Below are 17,905 nucleotides of genomic sequence, written 5' to 3'. Positions count from 1 at the left end.
TAGTTCTCCTGTGGGAGAGAAGAGGAAAACTCCATATTAGTGACAGTGAAGCCCTTCTAAAAAAGTATAACCTTTTTAAAAGATAATATATAAATGTTTACTTGAAAATATACTTTTATAATATTACTATGAGAATAGATCTCATGTGGGAGAGAGAGAGGAATACTCAATATTAGTGACATTGAGGCCCTTCTAAATAAAGTATAACCTTTTTAAAAGATAATATATAAATGTTTACTTGAAAATATACTTTTATAATATTACTATGAGAATAGTTCTCATGTGGGAGAGAAGAGGAAAACTCCATATTAGTGATAGTGAAGCCCTTCTAAAAAAAGTATAACCTTTTTAAAAGATAATATATAAATGTTTACTTGAAAATATACTTTTATAATATTACTATGAGAATAGTTCTCATGTGGGAGAGAAGAGGAAAACCCCATATTAGTGAAAGTGAAGCCCTTCTAAATAAAGTATAACCTTTTTAAAAGATAATATATAAATGTTTACTTGAAAATATACTTTTATAATATTACTATGAGAATAGTTCTCATGTGGGAGAGAAGAGGAAAACTCCATATTAGTAACAGTGAAGCCCTTCTAAAAAATATAATAATATTACTATGAGAATAGTTCTCATGTGGGAGAGATGAGGAAAACTCCATATTAGTGACAGTGAAGCCCTTCTAAAAAAAGTATAACCTTTTTAAAAGATAATATATAAATGTTTACTTGAAAATATACTTCTATAATATTACTATGAGAATAGTTCTCATGTGGGAGAGAAGAGGAAAACTCCATATTAGTAACAGTGAAGCCCTTCTAAAAAATATAATAATATTACTATGAGAATAGTTCTCATGTGGGAGAGAAGAGGAAAACTCCATATTAGTGACAGTGAAGCCCTTCTAAAAAAGTATAACCTTTTTAAAAGATAATATGTAAATGTTTACTTGAAAATATACTTCTATAATATTACTATGAGAATAGTTCTCATGTGGGAGAGAAGAGGAAAACTCCATATTAGTAACGGTGAAGCCCTTCTAAAAAAAGTATAACCTTTTTAAAAGATAATATATAAATGTTTACTTGAAAATATACTTTTATAATATTACTATGAGAATAGTTCTCATGTGGGAGAGAAAAGGAAAATTTCATATTAGTGACAGTGAAGCCCTTCTAAAAAAAGTATAATCTTTTTAAAAGATAATATATAAATGTTTACTTGAAAATATACTTTTATAATATTACTATGAGAATAGTTCTCCTGTGGGAGAGAAGAGGAAAACTCCATATTAGTGACAGTGAAGCCCTTCTAAAAAAGTATAACCTTTTTAAAAGATAATATATAAATGTTTACTTGAAAATATACTTTTATAATATTACTATGAGAATAGTTCTCATGTGGGAGAGAAGAGGAATACTCCATATTAGTGAGAGTGAGGCCCTTCTAAATAAAGTATAACCTTTTTAAAAGATAATATATAAATGTTTACTTGAAAATATACTTTTATAATATTACTATGAGAATAGTTCTCATGTGGGAGAGAGAGGAAAACTCCATATTAGTGATAGTGAAGCCCTTCTAAAAAAAAAGTATAACCTTTTTAAAAGATAATATATAAATGTTTACTTGAAAATGTACTTCTATAATATTACTATGAGAATAGTTCTCATGTGGGAGAGAAGAGGAAAACCCCATTTTAGTGACAGTGAAGCCATTCTAAAAATTGTATAATATTTTTAAAAGATAATATATAAATGTTTACTTGAAAATATACTTTTATAATATTACTATGAGAATAGTTCTCCTGTGGGAGAGAAGAGGAAAACTCCATATTAGTGACAGTGAAGCCCTTCTAAATAAAGTATAACCTTTTTAAAAGATAATATATAAATGTTTACTCAAAAATACTTCTATAATATTACTATGAGAATAGTTCTCATGTGGGAGAGAGAAGAGGAAAACTCCATATTAGTAACAGTGAAGCCCTTCTAAAAAATATAATAATATTACTATGAGAATAGTTCTCATGTGGGAGAGAAGCGGAAAACTCCATATTAGTGACAGTGAAGCCCTTCTAAAAAGTATAACCTTTTTAAAAGAATATATAAATGTTTACTTGAAAATATACTTCTATAATATTACTATGAGAATAGTTCTCATGTGGGAGAGAAGAGGAAAACTCCATATTAGTAACAGTGAAGCCCTTCTAAAAAAAGTATAACCTCTTAAAAAGATAATATATAAATGTTTACTTGAAAATATACTTTTATAATATTACTATGAGAATAGTTCTCCTGTGGGAGAGAAGAGGAAAACTCCATATTAGTGACAGTGAAGCCCTTCTAAAAAGTATAACCTTTTTAAAAGATAATATATAAATGTTTACTTGAAAATATACTTTTATAATATTACTATGAGAATAGTTCTCAATGTAGTTCTCAAAGATTCTCATCAATAAACAAGAGGCCCATGGGGCACATCGCTCACCTGAGAAGCTTTGACCATTCTGTTCTTTACTAGATTTCTCCCTTGTAATACATATTGTGACCCCACCCTACCCCACTGATCATAAATAAGACAATTTGAAACCACACTATCCCAGGATGCTTCCACATAAGTTTCAGCTTTTCTGGCCCAGTGGTTCTTTAAAGATTTTTCCTATATATTTCTATGTAAAACTTTGATTCCCCATTGGGGCCCCGCCCAACCCCCGGGGATTATGATTTGAACAATTTAGAATCTACACTACCTGAAGATGCTTCAACATAAGTTTCAGATTTTCTGGCCCAGAGGTTCTTGAGAAGATTTTTCCTATATATTTCTATGTGAAAATTTGATTCCCCATTGTGGCCCCGCCCAATTCCCTGGGGTCATGATTTGAACAATTTAGAATCTACACTACCCTAGGTTGCTTCCACATAAGTTTCAGCTTTTCTGGCCCAGTGGTTCTTGAGAAGAAGTTTTTAAAAGATTTTTCCTATATATTTCTATGTAAAACTTTGATTCCCCATTGTGGCCCCGCCCAATCCCCTGGGGTCATGATTTGAACAATTTAGAATCTACACTACCCCAGGTTGCTTCCACATAAGTTTCAGCTTTTCTGGCCCAGTGGTTCTTGAGAATAAGTTTTTAAAAGATTTTTCCTATATATTTCTATGTAAAACTTTGATTCCCCATTGTGGCCCCGCCCAATCCCCTGGGGTCATGATTTGAACAATTTAGAATCTACACTACCCCAGGATGCTTCTACATACGTTTCAGCTTTTCTGGCCCAGTGGTTCTTGAGAAGAAGATTTTTTAATGACCCCACCCTATTTTTGTCTTTTCTTAATTATCTCCCCTTGTGAAGGGATTTGGCCCTTAATTTTAACAATTTAAATTCACATTTCCCCAAGCATGCTTTGTGGCAAGTTTGGTTGAAATTGGCCCAGCGGTTCTTGAGAAGAAGTTAAAAATGTGAAAAGTTTACAGACAGACAGACACCAGACAAAATGTGATTAGGAAAGCTCACTTGAGCCTTCGGCTCAGGTGAGCTAAAAAGGAGAACGTTGTTGTCAGTAAATTAATAGAGACTCCTCCTAGACCGGGAATGGGTAATATACATCAAATGATAAAAACAAACTAACAGAAAAATCATTATAAGTAAATACAATTCAATGTTTCCTACTTGATCTCACTCTACCATTATAAATTAGGAAGAGGATGAGAGGAGTAAACTCCCGTTTGAGGATAGTCCCATGAACGTTTTCGAGGAGACACCATCTGATCCCAGGGACGAGGACTGGGTTCCTTCGGATAAGGAATCCACTTCTACGGCTTTACCGGCTTCAGCACATTCCTCTAGTCCCTCTCCTCTGGCTCCAGCCTCCGATTCCTTTCGAGGTTGCACTCCCTCAGAGGAGGTACACTTTCAAACAGAACAATATATAAACATACTAACACCAGTTTATAAGGGAATCATTGGGACATGAATTGTACGATCTATGTATCCTACTGCACATAATAACCTAGAACTCGGATTGCTGTATATTTCATTACAGTCGGGTTTCACTGGAAGGAAATCCGGAGTGCAACGGACAAGATGTTCCTTGACGAGACCTACCAGCTCTTTGGCCCAAAGTCAAGAGGAGACATGTTTGGTATAATATCCAATCTCTGTTGTCGTCATCCCTTTTTAAAAATCTTGATTAATTCATTTAATATTTGGTACACATATTTAAAGAAACAATATCTGCGTTTCCGAAAGAGGTTCTTAAAGAAGGCCTTCTATAAGATCAACAATGTTCCATCACACGGACTGGGGAGGTCCGGACAACTATAATCATCAAGCGTGGACTTAATTCGGACAGGGTCTTCCGGAGAATAATAGAGGCAGACACGACCTTCCAGAACCATGGTATTATGAATATTATGGATAACCTATATTATAGGTTTATATTACTTATGCTTAAAAAGAAGACAGACAGAGCGTTTGGAGTGGGCAGGTGTCTACGACCATGCAAAGGAAAGCAACAGCCACTAATGTAAGATTTTAAGTTGATAAAAACAAGAGGAGATATAACAAGACGGGCATAATATAGGTGTAACTAATTGTAAACTAATCTTTTAAATGTAAATTGAAACGTTGTCCTGTTCCCAAGTATGATTCCTTGGTTGGACAAACACCTCATTAAGGTGCACATATCTGAGAGAGGAGGGAAACAGTTCCTAATACACAAGTCTTGGAAAAGAGGTGATTTTTGAGTGTCTTATATCTTTACCTTTAAAAACTGTTGAGATAAGTTAAATCCCTTTCACCAAAGATGCTTTTAGATCCCAGGGACGAGGACTGGGTTCCTACGGCTCCACTGGCTTCAGCACATTCCTCAATATGAGAATTCTTCAATTCAAGTCAGTGAAGGGAACCCGTGGAATTCTATTGCAGGAAAAACCAATCGTGTCTCAAAAAAGCTACAAATTAGCCAGACATTATTTTATTTCTGTTTTACTCCTCAACAATGACCAGAGAAGAGGGGACTTAGCAGACTTATTTATAATTGATTTTCCATTTATTTTTATGATTTATAACAAGAGGCCCACGGGCCTTATAGGTCACCTGAGTATTGTGCAACAACTTTCAAACAATTAAATTTGGTTCATGTTTTAAACCAGAATTCACAATTCACAATTTTGAAAGAGGTACCATTGCTTATAATAATTTAGACTTAGCATGCTAACTCTACTTACTTAATACCCAGAGGTAGATCAGAGTAACATTAAGAGAAAATGCACTTCCACTTTATAACCAGTTGTACACCTCATCCCAAAGGAACAACTGATCCTGGGGCCACATATTTCAAAATTTTGCAAACTTTATCATAAAATGGTTGATTAACACACCAAAGAGCAAATTTCAAAGCATTAATTTATTTTCAGACTTTGTACCCGCCCCCCTCACCCCGACACAGGGAAGGGGCGGGGGCATAAAAAATAACCATTTTGCTAGGTGCACCTTTCTTCATCATAAATATATATATTTGGATCATTGGCATTAAACACAGGAGCAAAGGAAAGAATTTCAAAGAATAAATGCATTTTCACTATATAACCAATAGAGCCCTGCCCTAACACCAGAACCCCTGACCCTGGGGCCACAAAATTCACAATTTTGAAAGAGGCACTCTTGCTCATCATAACTAAGTACTTAGTTAGTTTATTTAATACCCAGAAGTAGAGAAGAAGATTTTCAAAGAATTAATGCATTTTCACTATATAACCAATAGAGCCCCGCCCTAACACCAGAACCCCTGACCCTGGGGTCATAAAATTCACAATTTTGAAAGAGGCACTCTTACTCATCATAACTATGTGCTTAGTTAGTTTATTTAATACCCAGAAGTAGAGAAGAAGATTTTCAAAGAATTAATGCATTTTCACTATATAACCAATAGAGCCCCGCCCTAGCACTAGAACCCCTGACCCTGGGGTCATAAAATTCACAATTTTGAAAGAGGCACTCTTGCTCATCATAACTATGTGCTTAGTTAGTTTATTTAATACCCAGAAGTAGAGAAGAAGATTTTCAAAGAATTAATGCATTTTCACTATATAACCAATAGAGCCCCGCCCTAACACCAGAACCCCTGACCCTGGGGTCATAAACTTCACAATTTAGGAAGAGGCACTCTTGCTCATCATAACTATGTGCTTGGTTAGTTTATTTAAAACCTAGGAGCAGAGAAGAAGATTTTCAAAGAAATCATGCATTTTCACTATATAATCTATGTAGCCCCGCCCTAGCACTAGAACCCCTGACCCTGGGGCCATGAATTTCACAATTTAAGTAGAGGACTCAATGCTCATTACATTCATAACAACAGTTTGCCTGCTTGATGTCCAGGAGTAAAGAAGAAGATTTTTAAAGATTGCAATAATTTTAGTGGTTTTTGCCCCCACCCCCCAGGCCCCAGGGGGGCAGGGATCATGAAATTCACAATTGTTGTTCCCCTTCACCCATAGATGCTGTATACCAAATTTGGTTGAAATTGGTTAAGTGGTTTCAGAGAAGAAGCTGAAAATGTTTAAATGTTAACACACGACGCACGACACACGACGACGGACGAAAACGGATAGCAATAGGTCACCTGAGTTACTCAGGTGACCTAAAAAAATTAATGATTTTTTTTTCAGAAATTAATTCACTGTTTTCACATGATAGCTGGAGCTATGGCAACGAATGTGTATTTTTACTTCGAAGATTCGGGACAAAGTTCCGTGATTACCATGGGATCTGCAGGACGTTTTTATTACTTATCCTCATCAGGAGGTGTTTATTCAATATCTTCATCAAGAAGAACATCTTCCTTCTGCTATGAAAACCTCCTTGATAAACAAGGCCAGACAGAGCGATTAAGATGGGTATGTGTCTGCGGCCCTGCTAAGGAAAGCAACAGCCACCAATGTAAAATTGAAGATCCTAAAAGCAAGAGATCTTGCAAGACGGGCATAATATAGGTGTTACTAATTGTAAATTTATCTTGTTGATGTGATCTCATGTTTGAGGATAGTCCCATGGACGTTTTCGAGGAGACACTATCGGATCCCAGGGACGAGGACTGTGTTCCTTCGGATGAGGAATCCACTTCTACCGCTCCACTGGCTTCAGCACATTCCTCCGATTCCAGACCCCGATTCCTACCCTCCGACTCCACATTCAAATTCCTACCCTCCGACTCCACACTCAAATTCCTACCCTCCTACTCAACACTCAAATTCCTACCCTCCGTCTCCACACTCAAATTCCTACCCTTCAACTCCACACTCAAACTCCTACCCTCCGACTCCACATTCAAATTCCTACCCTCCGACTCCACACTCAAATTCCTACCCTCCTACTCAACACTCAAATTCCTACCCTCCGTCTCCACACTCAAATTCCTACCCTTCAACTCCACACTCAAACTCCTACCCTCCGACTCCACATTCAAATTCCTACCCTCCGACTCCACACTCAAATTCCTACCCTCCGGCCCCACACTCAAATTCCTACCCTCCGGCCCCACACTCAAATTCCTACCCTCCGACTCCACACTCAAATTCCTACCCTCCGTCTCCACACTCAAATTCCTACCCTCCGTCTCCACACTCCCATTCCTACCCTCCGACTCCACAATCAAACTCCTACCCTCCGGCTTCACACTCAAATTCCTACCCTCCTGCCCCACACTCAAATTCCTACCCTCCGACTCAACACTCAAATTCCTACCCTCCGTCTCCACACTCAAATTCCTACCCTTCAACTCCACACTCAAACTCCTACCCTCCGGCTTCACACTCAAATTCCTACCCTCCGGCCCCACACTCAAATTCCTACCCTCCGACTCAACACTCAAATTCCTACCCTCCGGCCCCACACTCAAATACCTACCCTCCGGCTTCACACTCAAATTCCTACCCTCCGGCCCCACACTCAAATTCCTACCCTCCGACTCCCCACTCAAATTCTTACCCTCCGTCTCCACACTCAAATTCCTACCCTTCAACTCCACAATCAAACTCCTACCCTCCGACTCCACACTCAAATTCCTACCCTCCGACTCCACACTCAAATTTCTACCCTCCGGCTCCACACTCAAATTCCTACACTCCGACTCCACACTCAAATTCCTACCCTTCAACTCCACACTCAAACTCCTACCCTTCAACTCCACACTCAAATTCCTACCCTCCGTCTCCACACTCAAATTCCTACCCTTCAACTCCACACTCAAATTCCTACCCTCCGACTCCACACTCAATTCCTACCCTTCAACTCCACACTCAAACTCCTACCCTTCAACTCCACACTCAAATTCCTACCCTCCGTCTCCACACTCAAATTCCTACCCTTCAACTCCACACTCAAACTCCTACCCTCCGTCTCCACACTCAAATTCCTACCCTCCGACTCCAGACTCAAATTCCTACCCTTCAACTCCACACTCAAATTCTTACCCTTCAACTCCACACTCAAACTCCTACCCTCCGACTCCACACTCAAACTCCTACCCTCCGACTCAACACTCAAATTCCTACCCTCCGTCTCCACACTCAAATTCCTACCCTCCGTCTCCACACTCAAATTCCTACCCTACTACTCCACACTCAAATTCCTACCCTCCGACTCCAGACTCAAATTCCTACCCTCCGTCTCCACACTCAAATTCCTACCCTTCAACTCCACACTCAAATTCCTACCCTCCATCTCCACACTCAAATTCCTACCCTTCAACTCCACACTCAAATTCCTACTCTCCGACTCAAGACTCAAATTCCTACCCTCCGTCTCCACACTCAAATTCCTACCCTCCGTCTCCACATTCAAATTCCTACCCTCCGTCTCCACACTCAAATTCCTACCCTCCGACTCCAGACTCCGATTCCTACCCTCCGGCTCCACACTCCGATTCCTTTCGAGGATGCACTCCGTCAGAAGAGGTAAATTTTAAAACGCAAGTACAATATATAAACATACTAACACCAGTTTATAAGGGAATCATTGGGACATGAATTGTACGATCTACGTATCCTACTGCACATAATAACCAGGAATCGGATTGCTGTATACTTCCTTACAGTTAGGTTTCACAGGACCTCTGGAAATCCGGAGTGCAAGGAATAAGATGTTCCTTGACGAGGCCTACCAGCTCTTAGGCCCAAAGTCAAGAGGAGACATGTTGGGTATAATATCCCATCTCTGTTGTCGTCATCTCATTTTTAAAATCTTGATTTATTCATTTAATATTTGGTACACATTTTTAAAGAAACAATCTCTGAGTTTCCGAAAGAATTTCTTTAAGAGGGCCTTCTATAAGATCAACAATGTTCCATCACACAGATTTAGGCAGTCTGGACGGCTATAATCATCAAGCATGGAATTAATTCAGACAGGGTCTTCCGGAGAATAATAGAGGCAGACACGACCTTCCAGAACCATGGTATTATGAATATATTACTTATGCTTAAAAAGAAGACAGACAGAGCGTTTGGAGTGGGCAGGTGTCTACGACCATGCAAAGGAAAGCAACAGCCACCAATGTAAGATTTAAGTTGATAAAAACAAGAGGAGATATAACAAGACGGGCATAATATAGGTGTAACTAATTGTAAACTAATCTTTTAAATGTCGATTGAAACGTTTTCCTGTTCCCAAGTATGATTCCTTGGTTGGACAAACACCTCATTAACGTGCACATATTTGAGAGAGGAGGGAAACAGTTCCTAATACACAAGTCTTGGAAAAGAGGTGATTTTTGAGTGTCTTATATGTTTACCTTTATAAACTGTTGAGCAATGTTAAATCCCTTTCACCAAAGATGCTTTACAATCATTCTTTTTTTTTTTTTTTTAAATAGTTACTTGTGTTTTAGAGGAACTAAATAAAGAAAAACCTTTGATGATCAGAGATCCTAATTGAACATCAGGATCACGTTAACTAATTGCTCTACATATACTTTCAAATAGTGAGGAACTCACCATGGAAGAGGACGAGGAGGCTGTGGAGAGTGATGTTCTCTCCTGCCAAATTCCTGACACAAAACGTCTTATTCTTCACAACGTTGTCTAATGACAGAAGTCTATTAAAACCGACAGGACAAACAGGCTTTCCAGCATGCCAGGCAAGTGTTGGAAATACATAGAACGATCGATCGATCCAACACTTGCCCTGAACAGTCTCTTAGATCAAGCCCTGATTAGGGACAGGTGGTTGTCGGGGCCAAAAATGCAAAGGCGCCAGGAACAATAAGGTCTTACATGGGTAAATACATTTTTTTTCTGGATTTTTATATCTGCATTTAAGAAGAACTGTTCAAACGGGACAAAATACCCTCGCTGGGTTTTTCAAAAGTGCTAAATCATGATTATTTTATGGATTTTAGAGAAGAGAGAAGTTTGTTTTGAAAACAGAGCAGAGAAGCCCGGTCTTAGCAAACTTTTTGTTATAATTGATTTTCAAATTAATTTTTATGATTTACTAGAAAATTAATTTTTTTAAATTAATTTACTGTTTACACATGATACATTTTACAGGAAAGAGTATGCAAGATGAAACGATGAGAATGGTTGTCATGTGGGAGAGAAGAGGATAACTCCATGACTTTGAAGATTCGGTTCAAAGTTCCGAGATTATCATGAAACATGCAGGAGGACAAATTATATCAAAGTATACGGAAGTGATAATCAGAAGCATTGACAAAATACCAGCATTGTGTAATTTCTTTTTGCTAGCGCTCTCGAGCGCTAGCAACTACGTTAGTCCAAATTCCTTGAATACGCATGCTCGGCCGCCATGATGGTGCATTCTGGGAAAACTGTGAGATCTACTGCAGATAGACCGTACGATAACAATTTCGTTGAATCACGTTATTTATTGTGTAGCTTACGCTTTAAAGATAACTTCATATTTATAATATTTCAAATTCTGTTTTTTTTTTTTTTTTTGCTGACGGAAAAGCCCGTAATTGTTCTAAACAATGACAGAGAGTGTTTTGTTTTGTTTCTGTTTTTTTTTTTTACATCTAAGCACAACCAAAGATAGATTCTAATTTCTGATTGGTCAATTCAGCCAATCTTACAAATTTTAGAAACAGAAGCAAGAATTTAAACTAAAACAACGAATAAATCCACTATTTATGTCAAAACAAATTCTGATGTGTAGGGCTTTTACTCTAACACATTTGTTGACAAAGATGAACCACAGGATCAAGCTATTTCACAACTCTATTTCCAAACTCTCTGGACTCTTTACACAACATACACTTTGAGTTATTTTCTATATTCCTTACAACTCCCATGTATTTTCTTTGCTAAATTACAAAGAAATTCTCTTCTTTAAATCAGCTCATACATGTAATGTCTCAATCGGTATCCTGAAGCACCTCCTCTTCATATTATAGAGAGCCCCCCCCTCCCCCCTCCAGTAAAGGCGCCAAAACTCCAATAGGTCAACACAAAAATCCCCCCTCGTTTCTTTAACTATGTGTCTATAAAATACACTTTACAAAACAATAATAACTTTATCACTCTCCAGCCTCGATAAAATTAAAGAATTCAGCAAAATAAATCACTTGGTCACAGATCTTCCTTTTTATGTTTAAAAATTGCTACGGCGCTAGCTCACCCAATCTAATTAAAATTAGGTGTAAGAACCGCTCGCATACTCACTACTCTAACATCTAACAACGTCCCATAGAAGGTCACGTCAGAGGTCAAAGTCGGAACAACTCTAGATTTATTCACTTCGATTACATCAACAAATATCCGATGATTTTGCCAGCGACAATTTGATTGGGTGATAGATATTGACCTCTGACGTGACCTTCTATGGGATGTTGTTAGATGTTAGTGTAGTGAGTATGCGAGCGGATCTAACATCTAATTTTAATTAGATTGTAGCTCACCTATCTTTTTAAAAGATAAACTTGTAATTGTATTAAATTGAACAGTTCGAAGCTGGTTCATCGAAGGAAATGCATTTGATTCAATTTGTAGGTGAGAGCAATGTTTTCTGGGGCCAGGGAGGGTGTTGCGGCACAAATGAACCACAGAAAATCTTCACAAAACAAGTATTACATGGTTCATCAAGAGAGAGAGAGAGAGAGAGCGCCGTTGTCAGTATATTAATTCAGAGAAAGTCCTTTAGAAGAGGTAAAAATACTTCAACTAATAAAAAGGAATGGATTTACTGTGCGTTATAACTATAATGATGTTAAATATCCCACAATTTTTTTTACTGATGTTTCGCTGGTGTTCTTAATTGATCTTGCATTGATATTTATGATTTATATGAAAATTTATGATTTTTATTTTACTTTCGTTCGCTGTTTTCACATGAAAGCTATCAATTTCATACCACTTATTTAAGTATTTAAAGTTGGTAAAATTATTCAGGTCCTATTGAAACGGATATTTTAACATAAAATGTCAACGTCTTAAAAATTCAAAAAAAGTTTTTAAAAATCATATTAAAGTTCTTTTGGCTGCCCCTGACCATTTCAAGCCTCTGTCTATTTTGATAATGAAATTCCAAAAAGCCAACTTTTTATGCCGAGTGAATCTTTCAGGGCTTTATCCCAAAAGGGATTTAATTCATGATAGGGTATCCACCAAACCTGACTCCAGCATGGATTCGAGCCCTGAAACGGAGCACGAATACAATGAATACGCTTAGTTTGCATATGAAATTCCGGAAGAATAAAGTGCGCGATAGTTTTTTTTTTCTATTTAAAATGCCTCCTTTTAGTCAAAGTCGTGCTAGTGGGAAACTTTTTTTAAATGAACAGGCAGACAATTGAGAATTAGATATCGATGGGTTTAACTTAAGAAGAGATACATTAGGAGAATAGGGTGGAGGAATAATTGTATTGCGATCAAAAGACTAAACGGCGCAACATGGTGAATACCATATTTTTTGATACGGTCACATTAATACGAAAAATATTTGGCCAAAATGATTACTTTCTGAATCGGCAATTTTATATTAGTTTCTATGCAAAATTGATAATAAACGAAGTTTTTATTTTTTGGCCCAAATTTTGTCATATTCATCATCAGTGTGACTGTATCAAGAGGTATTGTGTTCATCATGTTGCGCCGTTCCTGCATTTGGCCACAAAATGCAAGTAAAGCAGAAAGTAGGTAAATATAGCTTCTTTAGGTAGCTTTAACTACCTAGGTAGTGTCTTTTATTAATTTTCACTCTGGAGTTGAAAATGATAACATGACAAATAAATTTAACTTCAGATTGAAAATTAATAAAAGACAGTAGCTATAATGCCTACGTAGGTAGAAATAGCCTTTGGACTTGACCTGCAAGATACTGGACATCTGCTTTTGAAGAATATGACTTCTCATATTTTTGTTGTCCCCCAATGATTTGGCTTTGAAAATATAAGTTTATGTTTCTGATGATTTTTATTGTCAAACACTTCCAATAAGTCAAATAGTTTTGTTTTTAGAAAATATTTAATTGATTTATATATATTTTGTAGCAGTCCTTGTGAAAGTTTACATTGATAATTTGATTCCACCAAAAGATGGACACTCCATAAAAGCTATCATTGACAAACACTCCATGATCTTGTAAAGTCGTTTCAAAAATCATTCCAACCATACATGGTCCTCTAAGGATTAGCCTCCACAAAAGCAGACATCGCTAAATGTCAATTCCAAACCAAGATCCTGTGGAAATTCTGGGAGAAAACCATAACAGTTCCTGCTTTAAAGTAACTGGCAGGAGAAAATAGTGAGGCTTACAAAATATGTGTACATGGACATATACACAAATCACACTGAAGCTCAGGCTCTTTCATTATCCCATAAGCACAATGAACTACATGAACACTCACAGGAATTACCTTTCTCTGTAAAAATTAATAAACAGGACAAAACAGTCAAACAACCCTATTGTCTAATAATACTAAGATGCTAAGAAATATGAGTTTAAACCCCCCACCCCCAATGTCATTAACTCAAGTACCGAGGTACATCCATACATTCAACCTAACTACTCTGCAAAACCCTAACTACGTCTGCTTATCTACACAACCTTCTTTGTTCTCCCCAAACCGCGTGTTTCACACTCGGTGTAAATTTAGTTAAAGTCGGTTCAAGAGAATCCACCACATGTTTTTTGTCTGTTGTGTTTACAATATGAGCCGACTATAAATAAAATTTATGACTCCCCTCGTCAACTTAGACTAGTAGTTAACCCGTCCACGCGTATTTCGTTAGACATTAGGTAACAAATAAATATTTTATTCACTACCATTGCAATATTCTATACACAACTATACTACAAAGTTAATGCACAGATTAAATTATCCAACTGATGCTAAGAATTGAATAAAATAAGAGAGTTAGAGAAATGAAGTCGAATAAATCAGGTACACGTTAATGGACAAAAGAAGTTCAACATAAGTTTAGACTCATCATGGCCGATTCTCCGAATTCCGGAATACATCTGCAACAAATGTGAAGCAGAAAAACACTGAACCGACATACGTAGCCTCAAACGGCGTGTTAACACAGTATTTAGAAATAAAGAAACACATTAATGGGAAATACCGGAATACAAATTCAGGACAGAAACAATTCGTTTTCAAACCTGTGGGACGTGGAAATCTGTCCTTCGGACGAGAGCGTAAAAGCCGAGGTCCCGTGTCGCAGTTGGTGCTGGCACGAAAAAGACTCATCACTTTAAAATGAACTTGCGTGCTGAGCATTAGATAAAGTTTCAGCTCTCCACGGGCAATGATGCTGACTTATCCATGACAGGTGTTTAATTTGATGTAGAGCTTTGATTCTGTTCGCTATCTCCATATTCCAATCCATGTATATGAAAAGGGTATTAGGATTGATTGATTGAATCTTCTTCAACATCCCTCTCAAATTTTTTTTACTCAAACGGAGACGCCACCACTTGCCGGTGGATGGCTACAGATTTTGTCCTATGCTCGGCACTCAGGGCCTTTGAGCAGTGAGGGATCATTTTCGTGCCAGCACCTTCTGCTACACGGGGCCTCGGTTTATATGGTCTCATCCGAAGTACCAGTCTCCACGTCTCACAGTGGGATTCAGATCTGTGACGTAAGGATTGACTCCTTACTACTCGACTCTAGAGCCGACACTCTTACCACTGCGCCACGCGGGCGACGAAATGGTATCAAAGAAAAGCATACATTGTACAACACAGATAAGGATATCAGACAAGACATTATTAAATCAATTATAGAATAAATAATAGAATTAACATGGAGTAAAGTAGTATATCCATTTGTAGAATTATTGATATATATTGAGAGATGATGCAATGGGATTGTATTTTTCTGATGAATATATAAATTATAATGAAATTCAAGTTTAGAAATTGTTTTGTAGGAAAATAAGGATGGAGAATTGAATGAGAACTCACGAGATTGCGAGATAATGTAAGATATATAAGATAATATTCATTGTTTATGAAGTAGAGATACTTTTATTTAAAACAATGAAAATTGAGTTATAAATAATAGTATTCTGTTTAAGCTTTATTCTTCTTATTCTTTACTAACTTAGGTATTTAGTTATATAGTTATACGCCCCTTTGGATCCACACCTGTACATACACTTTTACATGACCACACACATATCTATTGGTCAAGTTTTGAATCACCTGTTATCACAAGGACATGAAGAATCGTGAAACCACGAGATATTTTAGACTTATAATAAATATTACTGTAGAAAAAAAATTAAGATTTCGCGAGATCACGAATATATAAACTGCTGCCCCTTTGTAATATTGAGAATGAATAGACACTAATAGTGTAGCGGTATTTCTTTCACCTTCAACATCATAACGACTGTATGATAAACCTAATACTTTACTTTTCTTGCTACTATTTCACATCCATCCGAATTTAAAGTGATTTGAAAGCATTATAATTATTTAGGGTACTTATTTTTCTTAATTGATTGAATATTCGAAATTGAAAATAATGTTTTTTTTTATTACAGATGCTGACAGTCGCTAAACTGAGAGAGAGCAAGGGAAAGAAACCTTACTCACAACCCCTTAAAGTGAAGGAGTTGGTAACATTTAAAAGTATCAAACGGGCAATGGAGAAAAAAAAGGAATGCGCCACAGTTAGTCTAGCGGATTCCACAGATGCCATGAAGGGCACTGTTTGTGACACTACCAAATTAACATCCCTTAGTCCAGACAACACTGTTATTCTTCTGAATTAAATCTTAAAGAATGAAAATGGACCAACTGTGATTGTTACCAAAAACCCCAAAGTAATGAAAACAGGAGCCATTGAGGTTCCACATGCAACAATGGAGAAAGGTGCGAGCCACCAGCAATAACTCGTCCCATCAAGGACGTCAAAACATCGCCTGTAAAGTCCCTGGTCTCCGTTAAGGGCAGAATTGTGTCGGTAAGTACCCGTATTAACTTGAAGAACTCTCATTTTAAATTTACTACGCTTACAGATTTTAACATACAGTCAGTCATTTTAGCTTAATTCCTTTACCAAATTGCTGTGAAATATTGCATGCACATCCTTAATTTAAAAAAAAATTAAACAGAATGTTTTATTATATTGTCAACTACAGTGCTATATTAATTTTGCATATTTTTATGTCTTAATGAAGGAAGAAGGATATGGAAATAACGAACAGTATTCAATCTCAACGTCCATTAAACAAATATACAAAATCTGATTTTTTTTCATTTAAGGAGGATATAAGCAAAACCGTGAAGGTGAAAGGAGTGAATATTTGTGTAAAGAGTGTCTCTCTGAAAGATGACACTGACAGTATGAAAGTCTCCCTGTGGAGGGACTTGAGAACCTCCTCCATTGTTTGGAATTACTAATCAATCACAAATGTTGTCGTGACCAGTTTCAATGGGAAGATCTCTGTTTCAATGAGGAGATCTCTGTTTCAACGACTTCTAAAAGTGTTCTTGAAGTAAAATTGTAATCCCATTTTTAATTCATTAACTTGTTTCAAAGGCATGTACATGATAAATCAGATAATACAAAATGTTATTTATTTACAGTAAAACCATATTATCATAGAAAACATGCCTATAATAATGTTACTCTTACAACAAAGTTATTGTTATTCCTATTATTTAAAGGGGGGGGGGGTGGGGGTAAATGTAGCTAAATTGTCTATCCCTGGCACTTCGTGTCTTTGTCTTATCCTTGTTTGATGTAATTCAACAATAAAAGACACTTACTCTTTCTATTAATATTATACTGTACTGCTTTTTATAATTACTCACAATTCTAAAATAAAACAATACTCATTAAGTCTATTAATTTATAGTATTCTCTGTTTCCAGGAATGTGAGCCGCCAGTAGTAAAGGTTCAGGGAACAGTCATTGGGTTTCAGAAAACAGAACTAAACATCTCCCTCCTCATGAACGTTAAAATGAGTACCTAACTTACGATGTGCCTCTTGAAATGATGTCCAAAGCATTAAAACTTGGAGAGCGAGATCGAAAAGAAACTTTCACTCCAGTGCTCCTTCATATGTTTACTGCCAACAAATTTCTCAAGTCCATGTTAAACATTTTTATCTTAAAGTACTAGTCAATTAAAATTGGAATGAATTGAATTATGACTTCATTTTCTTACAAAGTATCCCAAGATCAAATGGTATGTTTTTTTCTGCAACACCCGCTTTCAAATTTAGTAAAACAAAAAAAAATTGCCTTGTTAGTCCTTGTAATTTTTTTTGGAGAACATTGGATGTGTCTATATGTGAGCAATCCTGTGGTGGAATATTTCGATTCTTATGGATTTCCTCCCTTACAAAAAGAAATTCAAGATTTTATCCAGCGTCATGCTCAACAATGGATTTATAATCCGTATCGCTATCAAGACTGG

The 17,905-nt window shown here is 36.8% G+C and overlaps 1 protein-coding gene and 1 pseudogene across 1 annotated transcript; both read left to right on the top strand.

The window, feature by feature from the left end:
* Nucleotides 1–3,702: 3,702 nt before the first annotated feature.
* LOC134254141 (adhesive plaque matrix protein-like) lies at nt 3,703–10,091 on the top strand (the record flags this gene model as incomplete). Its single annotated transcript, XM_062736685.1, has 7 exons — nt 3,703–3,909; nt 4,230–4,312; nt 4,438–4,530; nt 7,054–8,962; nt 9,103–9,205; nt 9,412–9,562; nt 9,989–10,091. Coding segments are annotated over 7 exons (2,649 nt in total), but the record flags the coding sequence as incomplete, so codon positions are not given.
* Nucleotides 10,092–16,021: 5,930 nt separating this feature from the next.
* Nucleotides 16,022–17,585, top strand: LOC134254140 (uncharacterized; annotated as a pseudogene).
* The last annotated feature ends 320 nt before the right edge of the window (nt 17,586–17,905 follow it).

The sequence above is a fragment of the Saccostrea cucullata genome, unplaced genomic scaffold, assembly GCF_032062105.1.
Source record: "Saccostrea cucullata isolate Sc308-1 unplaced genomic scaffold, CSIRO_AGI_Scuc_v1 ctg2318, whole genome shotgun sequence".
Classification (NCBI taxonomy): domain Eukaryota; kingdom Metazoa; phylum Mollusca; class Bivalvia; order Ostreida; family Ostreidae; genus Saccostrea; species Saccostrea cuccullata.
Note: the sequence above shows the minus strand (reverse complement) of the source record. Positions and strands in the feature narration are given on the sequence as shown.